Source organism: Perca fluviatilis, chromosome 8, assembly GCF_010015445.1.
Source record: "Perca fluviatilis chromosome 8, GENO_Pfluv_1.0, whole genome shotgun sequence".
Taxonomy (NCBI): Eukaryota; Metazoa; Chordata; class Actinopteri; order Perciformes; family Percidae; genus Perca; species Perca fluviatilis.
In genome coordinates, this window is record NC_053119.1 from 1,420,420 (window position 1) to 1,439,641 (window position 19,222).

General features: G+C 36.7%; 1 protein-coding gene and 1 non-coding gene across 2 annotated transcripts in view; both read left to right on the plus strand.

Annotated features, from left to right (window-relative positions):
* LOC120563717 overlaps window positions 1-13,917 on the plus strand; it is a 28,398-nt gene extending 14,481 nt beyond the window's left edge. Inside the window, exon 6 of the mRNA XM_039808076.1 lies at window positions 13,854-13,917. Coding sequence (XP_039664010.1) covers window positions 13,854-13,917 — 64 coding nt within the window. The remainder of the gene's footprint in view (window positions 1-13,853) is intronic.
* Window positions 13,918-14,756: 839 nt separating this feature from the next.
* On the plus strand, window positions 14,757-14,828 carry trnae-uuc. The gene has a single exon. It is a non-coding gene; the product is annotated as a tRNA-Glu (tRNA).
* The last annotated feature ends 4,394 nt before the right edge of the window (window positions 14,829-19,222 follow it).

Genomic DNA, 19,222 nt, shown 5'->3' on the forward strand with positions numbered 1-19,222 from the left:
TGCCAAGTTATTGTTTCATATATATATTATTACACATACACATAATATACACACACATTAATGCATAGTTCTACGTACACACACACACACATATGAGCATATTACACATACTTTTACATATTACACACATAGTATTACATACACATATTAGTTCTCATATTACTACATACATAGTTCTACCTACACACATACACATACACACACAACTTGCAAGGCTTATATAATACTTTTTTTTTTACATATATAGGATATATATTACAATATACATACACATAGTTAAACATACATTAACACACACACACACACTTTTATACACATACACATATATATATTACACATTACATTATTAGTCTTCTATTACACACATAGTCTTTAATTTACACACACACATACAAACACACATATTACATACACACATTACTCTACACACCACAAAACATGTTCTGTACACACACACACATAGATATACATATACATAGACACACACATACACATACATACAAGTATATTACCTAATACATATACACATTTAATACATACATATTATTACATATACATATTATTAAATATATATTAATATTATTATTACATAGTTCTACTTATACACATACACATATTACATTACACATTATTACACATATATATATACACACATTATTAGTTCACTTCATTAATAACACACACACACACATTACCTTAACACACACACACATATACACACATAGTCTTACCTACACACACACACATTAATATTTATTAATAATAAAAGTTCACTTATAGCACACATTTAATACACATCTAATATTTATTAACTTTAGGAATTTTGATAGATTTTATAGATTCTACTTAATAAATAAAATCTAGACAAATATAATTCTTAAAGAATAGAAAATAATCTTAATAGAAGACTGTTTTGATTTATCTAAAATATAAATAATGATAAACTTAAAAATAATAATGTTTTTTCATGTGAAATAAAATGTATTTTTGAATAAATTTTTGTATTATTTTTTTTTTTTGTTTCTTTTATATTATTTTATTAAAGTTCCTAGTAAATTGTGGTAGTTATCTAGTATAGGCTTATCATATTACCACATATTACACACACACACACATATTATATATAGATTTAGACATACACATAGATTTATACACATATTAGATTTATTTTCTTATGTATATTAGTTAAATATACAATATTAATACACACACACACACATTCTAATTCACATACACATACATATACATATTACATATACCTTATACACATACACATACATACATATTATTACACATACATATTACATTCATACATACAATACATTATTTCTACATACATATACACATATATACACACAACACCCAACATACAATAAATATCCATACATATTATTATTACACATATACACTACTATACACAACAACAACATATAACATACAACACACATATACATATATACAAATACAATACTAATATTATACACAACACAATAAACACATTAAAACTATATTATATTTATATTCACATACAAACACAAATCTATATAAATACATATATAATACTACACACACAAACATTAATATTAACATAAGAATACTACATTACACTACATATAATATATATACTACATACAAACAATCACATCCACACACATATTACATCAATATTATTATATCACCCTACACATACAAAACCAATACCAAAACACTAACAACAATACATATACATACACAATTAAACACACAACAACATATAACAACACACAATATATACATACCACAAATACACACAATAACAACTACAATATAACACATTATAACACTAAAAACATTACACAACATAAATTAATATTAACACAATATATATACAAACATATAACAAACATACAAATATACATACCTACATATATATAATATATATATATACATAACTATTATATATATTCATATATACATTTATATACATATTATTTATACATATAATATATATAACATATTACATACATAATACATAATACATTATCATAATACAATCACACATCAACATATATAATCTACAAATTACCACAATTAATTATATAATATACAATATTACATATACATAAAATAACTATTATATAATATATAATATACAAATATATATATTAATATTATTATAATATATTTATATATATATATAATATATATTAATATATATATTTATATATATATATTTTAAATATAATATATATAAAATATATAAATATATATATATATATATATAATAGATATATATTAAAATAAAAAAAATGATATATATATATATTTAGGAGTTTTTTTAAAAATAAATAATATATATATGAATATAAAATGATTTTGGAGAGGAGTATATAGATATATATATATATATAATATATAGAAAAATATTGAGATAATATATATATATATAATATATATATATATATATATATATATATATATATATATATAAATATATATATAAAAAGACATATATATATATATATAAGAGTACACAACACACACACTAACACACATACACCAACACACACACACACACACACACACCACACACACACTAACACACACCACACACACACACTAACACACACACACACACACTAACACACACACACACACACACTAACACATACACACACACTTTGGCACTAATTTCAGTCCCTCCAGAAAAATGTGATTATCAGATCATAATTCAGAGCATAATCAGCCAAAGTCGGCATATTTATGTGCGAGGCACATGATTTCAAATTCGCCGCACTTTCGACGCATAAATTGCAGATTTCCACGCAACATTTTTGGGGCTTGCATGATGTCATAATCCCCCGTAATATATCTCAGCAGAAAGTTGAAAAATGTTGAGTTTACTTCACACAAGAGCAGCCATTCTCCCCTGTTGCCATGGGAACGTTATGAAGTGACGTGAACATCATCGAAAAGCAGGGTGGGGAGGAGGGGGTCACTGTTTTTTCTCTTTTTCATCAAACTGCAGTTTTTGCAAGTTCCCGCAATTTCAGCGCATGAAATTGCATAAATATCATATAGAGTATTCCATCGCAGTTTTTAAGAAAACGTGGCGAATAATTAAGGATTTTTGCCCTCAATAATCACAAAAAAACTCTGGATAGACTGGATACGATACACATAAACCTGATATCATTTGTTCATTTAACAAAGATCACCTGTTCAATATGACACAACTTAACATCAAAGTACTACTATTTCAAAAAGCAATTACTACAGACCAATGTGGTACAAGTATATATATATATACTTGTACCACATTGGTCTGTAGTATTCTCTCTACTACTGCAGTACTTTAACTGCAGTATATGTTGTACCACAATGAAACATGCATCACCTATTTTGTACTATAATATTTACAGTTTTTTCCAGTTGCTAACAAACTAAAATGACATCATACATAGCACAGTTATTTAAAGTGACACGCAGAGAGCAAAACCTCTTCTCGAGTCTCCAAAAGTCTAAACACGTTTTCTGCTTTACACACATTTTGCAATTCAAAAATGTCACTTTTTAAATGAACTGAACACGGTTCTCTGCATGAGACACAACGATCTGACATAAAGTCACATGTTTACCATTTCCATGAGCCACCTGACCAATCACCTTTATGGTTAATTGTTACCACTTCATTCAGGAAGTAAGCACTATGATGCCTCTTTCTTCCATAGACAGTATATAGACCAACAGATCCCGTTGCTCTGGATGGAGACCAGTGAAGGAGATTAGAAGCACTTTTCCGGTGATCTCTTGCTTTACTGAGCAGCCTCCAACTGAGAGAGACAACGTAGATGAGACGTGAGCAACCTGTCTGAAAGCTGGAAGTCTTCTGGCAGATACTACAAATAAAATTGAATTGAATTGAATTAAATTGAATTGAAAATCTGTGTTGCCCCGTTTCACCAACGTGTCCTTTCTCATGAATGTTTACCTCCACCATCAACTCCTAGTGTTCCTATTGGCTGAAATGTAACATCAGTGTTATCATGACCTGGAGAAGATGCTCCATATTCATGTTCATCTAGAAATATGTTAGCTGGTAAGAGACAGACAGGACACACTGCTCTAACTTTGTGTGTGTGTGTTTTTAATTTTTCATTCAATTATATGATTTTTTGATAACAATAGTAACAACAATAATAATCACCATAACAATAATAGTTCAGGGCATCTAGCCTACATCTTATTTGATGGAGGGGAGGGGGGGGTAAGGGACCTGGATTATGGATAAGGGGGGGCGCTGGTCCCAAAAAGGTTGAGAACCACTGGGCTAGGAAGTAATATCCAGTTGGTTGTCATATACAATTTCACCACTAGATGGGAGAAATTCTTACACAATGTACCTTAAACAAACTTATTTTTTATAAAACCATGTCTATTTACAGGGACACCACTCACCCTCTGGACAGAGACTACATGTTATAACCATCTGGCTCATGTTATAACCATCTGACTCATGTTATAACCATCTGGCTCATGTTATTACCATCTGACTCATGTTATAACCATCTGGCTCATGTTATTACCATCTGACTCATGTTATAACCATCTGGCTCATGTTATTACCATCTGGCTCATGTTATTACCATCTGGCTCATGTTATAACCATCTGGCTCATGTTATAACCATCTGCTCATGTTATTACCATCTACCATGTTATAACCATCTGGCCTATATAACCATTGGCTCGTATACCATCTGGCTCATGTTATTACCATCTGGCTCATGTTATTACCATCTGGCTCATGTTATAACCATCTGGCTCATGTTATAACCATCTGACTCATGTTATTACCATCTGGCTCATGTTATTACCATCTGACTCATGTTATTACCATCTGGCTCATGTTATTACCATCTGGCTCATGTTATTACCATCTGGCTCATGTTATAACCATCTGACTCATGTTATTACCATCTGACTCATGTTATAACCATCTGACTCATGTTATTACCATCTGACTCATGTTATTACCATCTGGCTCATGTTATTACCATCTGGCTCATGTTATAACCATCTGGCTCATGTTATTACCATCTGGCTCATGTTATAACCATCTGGCTCATGTTATTACCATCTGGCTCATGTTATTACCATCTGGCTCATGTTATAACCATCTGGCTCATGTTATTACCATCTGGCTCATGTTATTACCATTACCATCTGGCTCATGTTATTACCATCTGAGCTCATGTTATAACCATCTGGCTCATGTTATTACCATGGCTCATGTTACCATCTGAATGATATATAACCATCTGACTCATGTTATTACCATCGCTCATGTTATTACCATCTGCTCATGTTATTACCATCTGGCTCATGTTATAACCATCTGGCTCATGTTATTACCATCTGACTCATGTTATTACCATCTGACTCATGTTATTACCATCTGACCTATGATAACCATCTGCTCATGTTATAACCATCTGACTCATGTTATAACCATCTCTCATGTTATTAACAATCTACCCATGTTATTACCATCTGCCCAGTTATTACCATCTGACTCCATGTTATAACCATCTGACTCATGTTATAAACTATCTGCCTATGCATTACCATCTGCTCATGTTATTACCATCCTCATGTTATAACCATCTGCTCATGTTATAACCATCTGACTCATGTTATTACCATCTGCTCATGTTATTACCATTACTCATGTATAACCATCTGTCTTATGTTATTACCATCTGCTCATGTTATAACCATCTGGCTCATGTTATAACCATCTGCTCATGTTATTACTATCTGTTCATGTTATTACCATCTGCTCATGTTATTACCATCTGGCTCATGTTATTACCATCTGGCTCATGTTATAACCATCTCTCATGATTACCATCTGACTCATGTTTTTACTTTTACCATGTATGCATGTTATTACCATCTGGCTCATGTTATTACCATTACCATTCGCTATTTTACTATGGCTCATATGTTATTACCATCTCGCTCATGTTATAACCATCTGCTCATGTTATACCATCTGACTCATGTTATAACCATCTGACTCATGTTACCAACCATCTGACTCATGTTATTACCATCTGCTCATGTTATTACCATCTGACCATGTTATTACCATCTGGCTCATGTTATAACCATCTGGCTCATGTTATAACCATCTGACTCATGTTATAACCATCTGCTCATGTTATAACCATCTGACTCATGTCTGGCTCAAACCATCTGACTCATGTTATAAACCATCTGGCTCATGTTATAACCATCTGGCTCATGTTATTACCATCGCTCATGTTATAACCACATGTTATAACCATCTGGCTATGTTATAACCATCTGGCTCATGTTATTACCATCTGACCATGTTATTACCATTCTGGTTCATGTTATTACCATCTGGCTCATGTTATTACCATCTGGCTCATGTTATTACATATAACCATCTGGCTCATGTTATAACCATTTGGCTCATGTTATAACCATCTGACTCATGTTATTACCATCTGCTCATGTTATTACATCTGGCCCATGTTATTACCATCTGACTCATGTTATTACCATCTGGCTCATGTTATAACCATCTGGCTCATGTTATTACCATCTGACGCTCATGTTATAACCATCTGCTCATGTTATTACCATCTGACTCATATTACCATCTGGCTCATGTTATAACCATCTGGCCCATGTTATTACCATCTGACTCATGTTATAACCATCTGGCTGTTATAACCATCTGCTCATAAGTATACCATCTGGGTCATGGTAACCATCTGGCCTATGTTATAACCATCTGCTCATGTTATAACCATCTACTCATGTTATAACCATGGGCCATGTTATAACCATCTGACCATGTTATAACCATCTGACTCATGTTATAACCATCTACCATGTTATAACCACTGGTCATGTTATTACCATCTGGCTAACCATCGGTGTTATAACCATCTGCCTCTATCGCATGTTATACCACCTACCATGTTATTCCATCTGCTATGTGTTATAACCACCGACCTATGTTATTACCATCTGCTATAAACCATCTGATCATATACCGTCTGACTCGTGTTATTACCATCTGACTCATGTTATTACCATCTGGCTCATGTTATTACCATCTGACTCATGTTATTACCATCTGGACCCATTGATTATACCTCTGACTCATGTTATTACCATCTCTCATGTTATTACATCTATATACCATCTGCTATGTTAAACATCTATGTTATAACCATACATGTTATTACCTAAGTTATTACATCTGACTATGTTATAACCATCTGGCTCATGTTATACCATCTGCCTGTATTACCATCTGACTCATGTTATTACCACTCATTAAACTGACTCATGTTATTACCATCTGACTCATGTTATAACCATCTACAGTTATTACCATCTGACTCATGTTATAACCATCTGGCTATGTTATTACCATCTACTCATGTTATTACCTCTGACTCATGTTATTACCATCTGACTCATGTTATAACCACTGCCATGTTATTACCATTGATCTTTAACTATATCATGTATAACCATCTGACTCATGTTATTACCATCTGACTCATGTTATAACCATCTGACTCATGTTATACCATCTGCTCATTATAACCATCTGCTCATGTTATTACCATCTGACTCATGTTATAACCATCTGCTATGTTACCATCTACTCATGTTACCATCTGACTCATGTTATTACCATCTAAGCCATGTTATAACCATCTGCATGCTCATGTTATTACCATCAACCATCTCATGTTATTTACCGGCTCATGTTATTACCATCCGGCTATGTTATAACCATCTCATAATAACCATCTGACCATGTTATAACCATCTGGCCATTATTACCGTTCATGTTATTACCATCGAATGTTATTACCATCTGGCTCATGTACCATCTGACTCATGTATTACCATCTGGCTCATGTTATTACCATCTGCTCATGTTACATCTGACTCATGTTATTACCATCTGACTATGTATTCCATACCCATGTTATTACCATCCTGGCTCATGTTATAACCATTCTCTTATACCATACATCTACTCATGTTATAACCATTCAGTTATAACCATCTGCTCATGTTATTACCATCTGACTCATGTTATTACCATCTGCCATGTTAACCATCTGCTCATATGTTATTACCGCTATACCGCTCACCGTTATAACCATCTGGCTCATGTTATAACCATCTGGCTCATGTTATTACCATCTCACTCATGTTATAACATCTGGCTACAACCATCTGCTATGTTATAACCATCTGGCTCATGTTATTACCATGTTATAACCATCTGGCTCATGTTATTACCATCTGGCTCATGTTATACATTCTATGTTACCATCTGCTCTATTACCTCTGCTATAATACCATTGATAACATACTATCTGTTATGTAACATCTGCATACAACCATCTGGCCATGTTATAAACCATTTACCATCTGCTCGTATATAACCATCTGCTCATGTTATTACCATCTATACCATTGGCTCATGTTATTACCATCTGGCTCGTTATAACCATTCGCTCATGTTATAACCATCTGACCATGTTATAACCATCTGCTGCTTATTACCATCTGGCTCATTTACCATCTGACTCATGTTATTACCATCTGGCTCATGTTATAACCATCTGCTCATGTTATAACCATCTGGTACATGTTATTACCATCTGGCTCATGTTATAACCATCTGGCTTCATGTTATAACCATCTGGCTCATTTATTACTATCTGGCCATGTTATAACCATCTATGTTGCTACCATTGTGTTAACCATCTGGCTCATGTTATTACCATCTGGCTCATGTTATAACCATCTGTAAGTTATACCATCTGGCTCATGTAACCATTCGCCATGTTATTACCATCTGGCTCATGTTATAACCATCTGCTCATGTATACCATCTGACTCATACATACCCTGCTCATGTTATACCATCTGGCTATGTTATTACCATCGTATAAACTATCTGGCCTATGTTATAACCATCTGGCTCATGTTATACCATTTACCATCTGGCTCATGTTATAACCATCTGGCTCATGTACTATCTGACTCATGTTATTACCATCTGGCTCATGTTATACTATGGCTCATGTTATTACCATCTGGCTCATGTTATACACCTGACTCATGTTATAACCATCTGGCTCGTTATATTATTACCATCTGGCTCATGTTATTACCGCCTGCATTACCATCTGGCTCATGTTATTACCATCTGGTCACGTTAACCATCTGGCTCATGTTATTACCATCTGGCTCATGTTATTACCATCTGCCTCATGTTATTACCATCTGGCTCATGTTATAAACTATCTGGCTCATCCACGGCCCATGTTATAACCATAACCATTCGACTTATGTTACAACCATCTGACTCATGTTATAACCATCTCGCCTGTTATTACCATCTGACTCATGTTATTAACATCTGGCTCATGTTATTACCATCTGGCTCATGTTACCATCTGGCTCATGTTATTACCATCTGGCTCATGTTATAACCATCTGGCTCATGTTATTACCATCTGGCTCATGTTATTACCATCTGACTCATGTTATAACCATCTGGCTCATGTTATAACCATCTGGCTCATGTTATTACCATCTGACTCATGTTATAACCATCTGGCTCATGTTATAACCATCTGGCTCATGTTATTACCATCTGGCTCATGTTATAACCATCTGACTCATGTTATTACCATCTGACTCATGTTATAACCATCTGGCTCATGTTATTACCATCTGGCTCATGTTATTACCATCTGACTCATGTTATAACCATCTGGCTCATGTTATAACCATCTGGCTCATGTTATTACCATCTGACTCATGTTATAACCATCTGGCTCATGTTATTACCATCTGACTCATGTTATTACCATCTGGCTTACATTTTAGCACCTCTCTTGGCTCTTAAACAGAGACACAGAAACTCTTTTATTCCTCTTTCCATTCAGGCACTCAGCTCAGCTAAGAGCAGTTGATTGTTAACATTAATGACCCCCTTTATTTATCTTTATTATTATTATCTATTGTCTCAAGTTCTTGTAGTTCTCTTTTTATTTTCATTATCACTCCAACACAACTCTGCACTATGAACTATTTACTCTTTAACTCAGGCTGAAGCTGCTGTTTTTATTGTGTTAATTGTTGTGTGGGTCGTGTTGTATATTCTTCATGTGATGTATTCCTGCTGCAAACAAACTGCCCTTCTGGGACAAAGAATTAACTGAACATCACACAGACACACACAGTCAGACGGACAGCATCATTTCCATATCCTCCCATTCATTGTCTCTATATTTGCCAGGCAAGGCATTCTGGGAGCATCGCCGCGACTTTCGAGAAGCAGAGGGTAGAGTTGAGGGCATCCAGCTGGACTCTCCACCTTCTGGAAAACAAACACTTTCAGAAGGAGACGTAGCTCTGTGTGGAAGCTGTTTTTAGGAGACATGTTCTGGAGGTGTCTTCTGAACACAATACAGGTTGTTGAACAAACAAATCACTGACTTCCATACTGGGAGTTGAAACTGGGCCACCTGAGTGAAAACCAGGAATCCTGACCGCTAGACCACATGGGACACATGTCCTGTAGCAGATGATATTAGCTACTTTGAGCTACGCAAGATCGATTTCACGCATCTTTGTTTCGCGTCACCTAAGAGACAAAAATGCGAGCTTCAGTTCGGCCATGTTTGACATTTGACTTTAGTGCCGGAGCGCGTCAGCGTTGATTTATTGTGATATGAGTCTAATTAAACAAGTGAAATGGCAGCATTTTGTCCTCCTTAACTTGGGAACTTGTGCTTTTCTTCACTTTTCCACAGACCGACCTGGGTCATCGTTTCCAAATGTCTCCGTCCAGACTTCAAAGCAACGCCGCAGTTTATAACCCTCATTTTGTCCTCGGGTCAAATTTGACCACTTTTTCAAAAGTTTTTTATATATCAGAAATATGGGACGTTGAAAAAATGCAGAAAATGTCAAAAAAAAAGTGACAAAAATGTCAAAAAAAAGTGTGATAAATGTTGAAAAAAGCGCCAAAACAGGAACGTTTTGGACCTCGGGGAGCAAACAGATCAGTCCAACTGACTCTCGGCCGGTGGATCAGGGGCTTAAGAAAGAAGGATTTCACGCATCACCTTAGAGGCAAAAGCTTGTTCTTCAGTCTGAGTGTTATCAGAAGAAGGTTGAAATCACCACCAGTGCTGTAACTAAGCTCCTGTTGAACATATCCGTATCAGGACTGGTTTCTCTGCAGAGCATCACATGTTGGACACTAAATGTTTATTCAGCTCTACACTAATATCTGTCACACATAGATTCCCATACGTGAAATTGAACCTAGGCCACCTGGGTGAAAACCAGGAATCCTGACCACTAGACCACATGGGACCTGGTCAAACTGCTATTTTATAGACATTTTAGGAGGAAGGGTCGACACTTAAATTGTTCTTCAAGGGCTGCTCAGATATTACGCTATTGTAAACACGTAGCCTACATGGACGCAGATGCTTTGAGCTAAACGCAAGATCGATTTCACACTTCATTGCTTTCTGGATTGTGTCACCTAACGAGACACAAGTGCGTCTCAACGTCATCTGTGTATTATCTTTTGTGCACCTTTAACCAAGTTGCCCCTCGTCTATATATCGTTTCATTTCCAGGATTGCTATGGATGTCCATCCCCGTAATTCTCATTTCATGAATCATATTTAAACCCAGACAAAGATGCTCTTGCGTAGCTCGAAGCAAATTAATATCTTCTGCTACAGCACATGAGTCCCATATGGTCTAGCGGTCAGGATTCCTGATTTTCACCCAGGTGGGCCCGGTTCAACTCCCGGTATGGGAATCATTGATTGATTTGAACATTAATCAATGTTTGTTCACTGACATTGGCAGAAACACCAAAGCACTAGTACCAAACAGGTAACGTGTGATGTTGAATAGCCGTGGTTTCTTTGAGCATTTCGTCTGTAATCCGAGAGAAAAATCCAGTTGCCCTACATTTTAACCTTGCATAACACTCAGATAACGCTCAGATAACGCAGGAGACGGACTGGGCGTAGCAGTGCATAGTCTAAATATGAAGCATGTTAATAATCGACATGTCTGGGTCTCTACATGTGATTCTCATTTTCCAGTGTGGCCCTCTGGGAAACTGTTTTAAACAAAGGAACAATGGTGGCCAAATTTATGTTGATGTATGATTCAAGCAAAAAATAAATAAATAAATGAATATTTAAGAATTACATATATATCCATCCATCTTCGTCCGCTTATCCGGTGTCGGGTTGCGGGGCAGCAGCTCCAGCAGGGGACCCCAAACTTCCCTTTCCCGAGCCACATTAACCAGGTCCGACTGGGGGATCCTGAGGCGTTCCCCGGCCAGGTTGGAGATATAATCCTTCCACATAGTCCTCCGAGCTGGACATCCCTCAACCTAGTCCTGGGTCTTCCCCGAGACCTCCTCCCAGCTGGATGTCCCTCCACCTAGTCCTGGGTCTTCCCCGAGGCCTCCTCCCAGCTGGATGTCCCTCCACCTAGTCCTGGGTCTTCCCCGAGACCTCCTCCCAGCTGGACGTCCCTCCACCTAGTCCTGGGTCTTCCCCGAGGTCTCCTCCCAGCTGGACGTCCCTCCACCTAGTCCTGGGTCTTCCCCGAGGCCTCCTCCCAGCTGGATGTCCCTCCACCTAGTCCTGGGTCTTCCCCGGGGCCTCCTCCCAGCTGGACATCCCTCCACCTAGTCCTGGGTCTTCCCCGAGGTCTCCTCCCAGCTGGACGTCCCTCCACCTAGTCCTGGGTCTTCCCTGGGGCCTCCTCCCAGCTGGACGTCCCTCCACCTAGTCCTGGGTCTTCCCCGGGCCTCCTCCCAGCTGGACATCCCTCCACCTAGTCCTAGGTCTTCTCCGAGACCTCCTCCCAGCTGGACGTGCCTGGAAGACCTCCCTAAGGAGGCGCCCAGGGGACATCCTTACCAGATCCCTGAAGCACCTCAACTGGCTCCTTTCGACGTGAATATTACGGCAATAATTTATATATTACATATATAAATAACAAAAAAATTCCAACAATAACAAAATAATGAATACCTCCAACATAATGAGTTTATGTCTGTTATTGTTATTATTTGCTGCTCTGTGGACACAAAGACTGAGAGGAAACACGTCCAGTTGCTTTGATTTTACAGTTTTTTTCAATCGTTTTGGCACAATTGTCGAATGACTAAACTTCGTCAAAATATATGAGTGTTTATATGAACATTAGGTCAGTTGTTCACATGACTATAGTCATTTATAATGGCTGTGGCACACAACGCATCAAGTAAGACTTTCAGATATACACACTATTTCAAAATAGTTGAATTTGCTATTGAATCAAAGACTGAGATGAACCAGCAGAGGGAGACACAGTACAGATAGTTTCTGCTCCTTTATTCTTCTCCTTCTCTACATCTCAGAGGGAAATATTGGGCTTTTTACTGCAGTAAATCTATCTGATAACTATCTGTACGTGTAAAAGTCTAAATAGATCATCTAGACGTCAGAGTCTGGACATCATCCCTCTGGAGTTCTGGTTCTTCAGGGGTCAGGAGATCATCTTTGTCTGGGTTTAAATATGATTTATGAATTAAGAAATACAGAAAAAATTACAACACATGAGTCACTATGGTCTAGTGATCAGGATTCCTGGTTTTCACCCAGGTGTCCTGGGTTCTACTACCGGTATGGGAATCAGTGTTTGAGTAATATTAGTGTAGAGATGAATCAACATTTTGTGTCCAACATGTGATGATCTGCAGAGAAACCAGTCCTGATGTGGACATGTTCAACAGAAGCTTAGTCACAGCGCTGGTGGTGATTTGACCAAGCTGTTGAACCGGTTCTCGCTGTCGCATCTCCTCCAGCAGCAGGGCTCCGAGCATCGGAAAGCCCCAATCGGCGCCGTGTGTGTGTGTGTGTGTGTGTGTGTGTGTGTGTGTGTGTGTGTGTGTGTTAGTAAAGAGAGAGAATGGGAGAAGGAAGTTTGTGTGAGGTGGACCTGGTCACCACAGACCCAAATCTTCTCAGCTGTTGCTACTGTCATATGCTACACTGTCTCTTCATGTGGCACATTATGTTTGGCACATTGTATGGGTCACTTCTTATATCATAACAAGGTAATACAATGTGTAATCACGTGATGACTGATTAACAGTAATGTAAATACTAAATGCCCTGATACCTATGATTCTACAACAATGCAGAGTATAGGCTCTTAATCTTGCAGTTTGCACATATCATGTTAGACTCAATTTCTCCATTTCTTTGCACAAAACTCTCCAGAAAGTGCCATTTAACAGTTTATTTTTAAAAAAAATTTCCCCCACATAACAAATCCCAATTTAACCCCTGGTTGGGGGGTTAGTGCACGGAAGGGAGGGGGAGGGGACGAGATGATTTTACAATACTTTGAACGACAAGAAGTGCCGTCACCCAACATTGCTTAGAGCACCTTTAAGGAGGACAAAATACTGTCATTTCACTTGTTTAATTAGACTCATATCACAATAAATCAACACTGACGCTCCGCGCAGGAGCAAAATGTCAAACATGGCCGAACTGAAGCTCGCACTTTTGTCTCTTAGGTGTCGCGAAAAAATGACGCGTGAAATCGAGCTTGTGTAGCTCAAAGCAAACTAATATCTTCTGCTACAAAACATTAGTCCCATATGGTCTAGCGGTCAGGATTCCTGGTTTTCACCCAGGCGGCCCGGGTTCAACTCCCGGTATGGGAATCAGTGTTTGGTTTAATCACCGATCAACATTTAGTGTGAAGATGTAACCTCAGAGGATGCTGTGGTCCCTCCATCACTCAGACTCCTCTCTGTTAGGGTTCCACATTTCAAAACACTTAAATGAAGTGATGTTTATTTGACAGAAACTCATCAACATAAGCCCCGGAAAAAGTTACAAATGAAGCCGACAACAAGAACAGAAAAGGTGACGACAATATTGTAAAAAGGCGAAAAGAAAGTCGACACAAAGGTGCACAAAATGTCAACGTAAGCGTTGAAAAAAGCACCGGAAGAACTTACAAAGATGCCGATAATGAAAAAGCATAAAAATGTGAATAAAGCAACAGAAACTGAAAACAGTGATGAGATGGAAACTCAGAGTTTTCGGTTTCAGAACAGCTGATATGAGTTGGTTCAATCAACTCAGAGTATGTTCACGCATGTGCACCACCACAATAAAAAGGCAGTATGAATGGAGCCATGATACTACGATTCACCATGGTAACAACCACAAACAAACGGGTCGGCGGAAATACTCATGCGCACAAACAGCGAGTTTGAACCTCCTGTCTATTGGTTTGAACATGCATTTCGTTAAAAAAGCAAGACAGCGGCTGCTGCTGCAACAGAGAGAGAATTAGTGTGGGAGAAAATTGCTGCTCGAGTCAGTTGCTAAGTATTAACAGTGAATTAATTTCATATTTAATCACAGTTAACTTATAATATTACTGGTGAAAACTGGAATTGTATTACACCTATGATCTCATTTGGGTGCAATCCTGCGGGCGAAAAAGTAAGCTATACTAATCCCATTCTGAGGCTGCAGCACCTTGATCATTAACAGAACTATAATGTATAATCATTTAATCATTTTTAATGGCTCTCACTGGTTTGTGTCCAGGGAACACTACAAAACGTCTAAAAAACGTTTCAGAGCGTGTCACACTTTTCTGACAGCTCTGCATACAGTGGCTTTACTATTACAGTATGATCCACTGCTGTTATAAAGAAAACTGCCAAAAAATGTAATGCGACACAAAGAATTCTGGATGTTAAAACCTTTTCACGATGTTTTATTTTTTATTTATAAAAAAAAATAATTTAATTTTTTATTTAATATTATTAATAAAAAAAAAAAAAAAAAAATTTAAATATAATATTTTTAATATAAGAAAAAAAAAAAAAATATATATATATATAATTTTATAAAAAAAAAAATTAATTATAAAAAAAAAAAAAAAAAATAAATAAAAAAAAATACTGATATGAGGATGATAAGGTATCTACATATCTAATGTTAGTGATATGAGGAAGGATAAGGTATCTACATATCTAATGTTAGTGATATGAGGAAGATAAGGTATCTACATATCTAATGTTAGTGATATGAGGAAGGATAAGGTATCTACATATCTAATGTTAGTGATATGAGGAAAGATAAGGTATCTACATATCTAATGTTAGTGATATGAGGAGGATAAGGTATCTACATATCTAATGTTAGTGATATGAGGAAGGATAAGGTATCTACATATCTAATGTTAGTGATATGAGGACAGATAAGGTATCTACATATCTAATGTTAGTGATATGAGGAAGGATAAGGTATCTACATATCTAATGTTAGTGATATGAGGAAGATAAGGTATCTACATATCTAATGTTAGTGATATGAGGACAGATAAGGTATCTACATATCTAATGTTAGTGATATGAGGACAGATAAGGTATCTACATATCTAATGTTAGTGATAGAGGAAGGATAAGGTATCTACATATCTAATGTTAGTGATATGAGGAAGGATAAGGTATTACATATCTAATGTTAGTGATAGGAAGGATAAGGTATCTACATATCTAATGTTAGTGATATGAGGATGATAATATTAATATTAATGTTAGGATAATATTACATATCTAATGAATGAAATAAATTAGTAATTAATATACATATATGTTAGTGATAGAAAAAGTATTAATATTAATGTGTGATGAAAGGTATCTACATATCTAATGTTAGTGATATGAGGAGATAAGGTATCTACATATCTAATGTTAGTGAATGAGGAAGGATAAGGTATCTACATATCTAATGTTAGTGATATGAGGATGATAAGTATCTACATATTAATGTTAGTTATGGGATAATAATAAATGTTAGTGTATGGGGATAAATAATATAATGTTAGTTGGGAAAATAATATTAATGTTAGTGATATGAATAAAATATTAATTTAGTGATATGAGAAGGATAAGTATACATATTAATTAGTATATAAAAGTTGTATAGGATATATAATAAATGAGTGATGAAGATAAGGTATTTACATATCTAATGTTAGTGATATGAGGAAGGATAAGGTATCTACATATCTAATGTTAGTGATATGAGGGATGATAAGGTATCTACATATCTAATGTTAGTGATATGAGGACTGATAAGGTATCTACATATCTAATGTTAGTGATATGAGGATGATAAGGTATCTACATATCTAATGTTAGTGATATGAGGAAGGATAAGGTATCTACATATCTAATGTTAGTGATATGAGGAAGGATAAGGTATCTACATATCTGATGTACTGTGAAAAAATGTGGAAATGAAAATACATCTAGTCGGGACTCAATATCTCTCGAGGTAAACTCTCTGTGAAGTAATACAGCTTTTTCATCAACGGGATCGTCGACTAAAGGACATGTTTGAGAAAAAAACATTTTATAATCTGCCTAACAATAAGTTTTATGTATTACGTTTTTATTCATGCAGATAACAAAGTGCATTAAAATGCACCTGATACAGACTGAATGAATAAATGAGGAGATGAGTGAGAAGAAACCTTGAGTTTCTTGAAGAAAACCTGCTCCCGACCAGGTTAGGTTCACAGGCTCAGTTACCATAGTAACTGACTCTGAGGTTAAGTTACCATAGTAACTGACTCTGAGGCTCAGTTACCATAGTAACTGACTCTGAGGTTAAGTTACCTCAGTTAAGAAAACCCAGAGTTTCCTCTCATCTCAGGGTTAACAAACTCAGAGTTTTCACTAAACCTGCTTTCTGGAGGTTTCGAGGGGTCGGAGGGCAACCCGTTCTCATTCCGAACTCGTAAAATAAGTACGTTTGGTCAGTGTCCTTCAGCGTCTGATGCGACGAAAAAGGCACCCTTCGGCGTATTTGTGTAACGTACTGGGGAGAGCCGCAGTTGGATGAGACTTAGCGAGTGGTATGTAAGGGGAAATTGCTGGGTAAGGATGGTGGTGGGGTGGTGGATGGGTAAAACACCGGACTTTCACTCAGGAGACTTGGGTTCGCGCCCCGCGTGTGGCGTTTTGTTTCCCGGCTTTTGAGGCGTCCTTTCCCCGTTGTTTTTCTCCGAAAAAGGGACGGCAATAGTGGCGACCAAGCACGTTTACATGAGACGCTAAAGGAGACTTTTAACGTCAAATAAGAACGAGAAAGGCTCCTGACCGAACGTCCTTGTTTTACGAGTTGGGTGTGAGAATGTGTTGCGGAGGGAGGGCAGTCGGACTCAATGACCCATCTGATTGGTGGAGAGCTAACCCGGAAATGACGAGCGGGATGAGCGTGACTAGAGTCTCTCAAAATCTGATGAAATTCTTTTAAACTGACCTTTGTTGATCTGAAATGAAGACAGATTCAGCAACTGCACGGCCTATTTCTCGCTTAAAATGTTTTCAGAAACACGTTTCAGTGAACTATTTTAGTACAACATGAGATCAGATTCTGAACGAGCCGCCATTTTCAAAATCCGGGAGCAGCCAGACCCACGTGACGTGTTCGTCCAATCAGCTGCCGGTTTTCATTTTTTTGGCGACAATACAGATTAGCGCCGCCTGCTGTTATGGAAACGTATTACGTCTCGCGCACGCGTATAAACGTACGCTCAAGTCGGCGTCTCTTCTGTTCTGAGGCACTTTTTGGACCTCGGGAAGGCTGATCAGTCCGACTGTCAGGCTGGTGTGTCGGAGCCTTAAGGGTGAAATGTCAAATATTCTGCAAAATACTCAATAAATCATCAGAACATTCATACTGCTGAATGACAGACTCAGTTTCAGTAATGTCTGTTTTTATAATATAATGAATTTATGTCTCTGTTGCTGTTATTATTTGCTGCTCTGTGGACACAAAGACTGAGAGGAACCACGTCCAGTTGCTTTGATTTTACAGTTTTTTTCAATCGTTTTGGCACAATCGTCGAATGACTAAACTTAGTCAAAATATATGTTTATATGAACATTAGGTTGGTTGTTCACATGACTATAGTTATTTATAATGGCTGTGGCACAAAATGCATCGAGTAAGCCTTGCAGATCAAAATAGTTTAATTTGCTATTGAATCAAAGACTGAGAGGAACCAGCAGAGGGAGACACA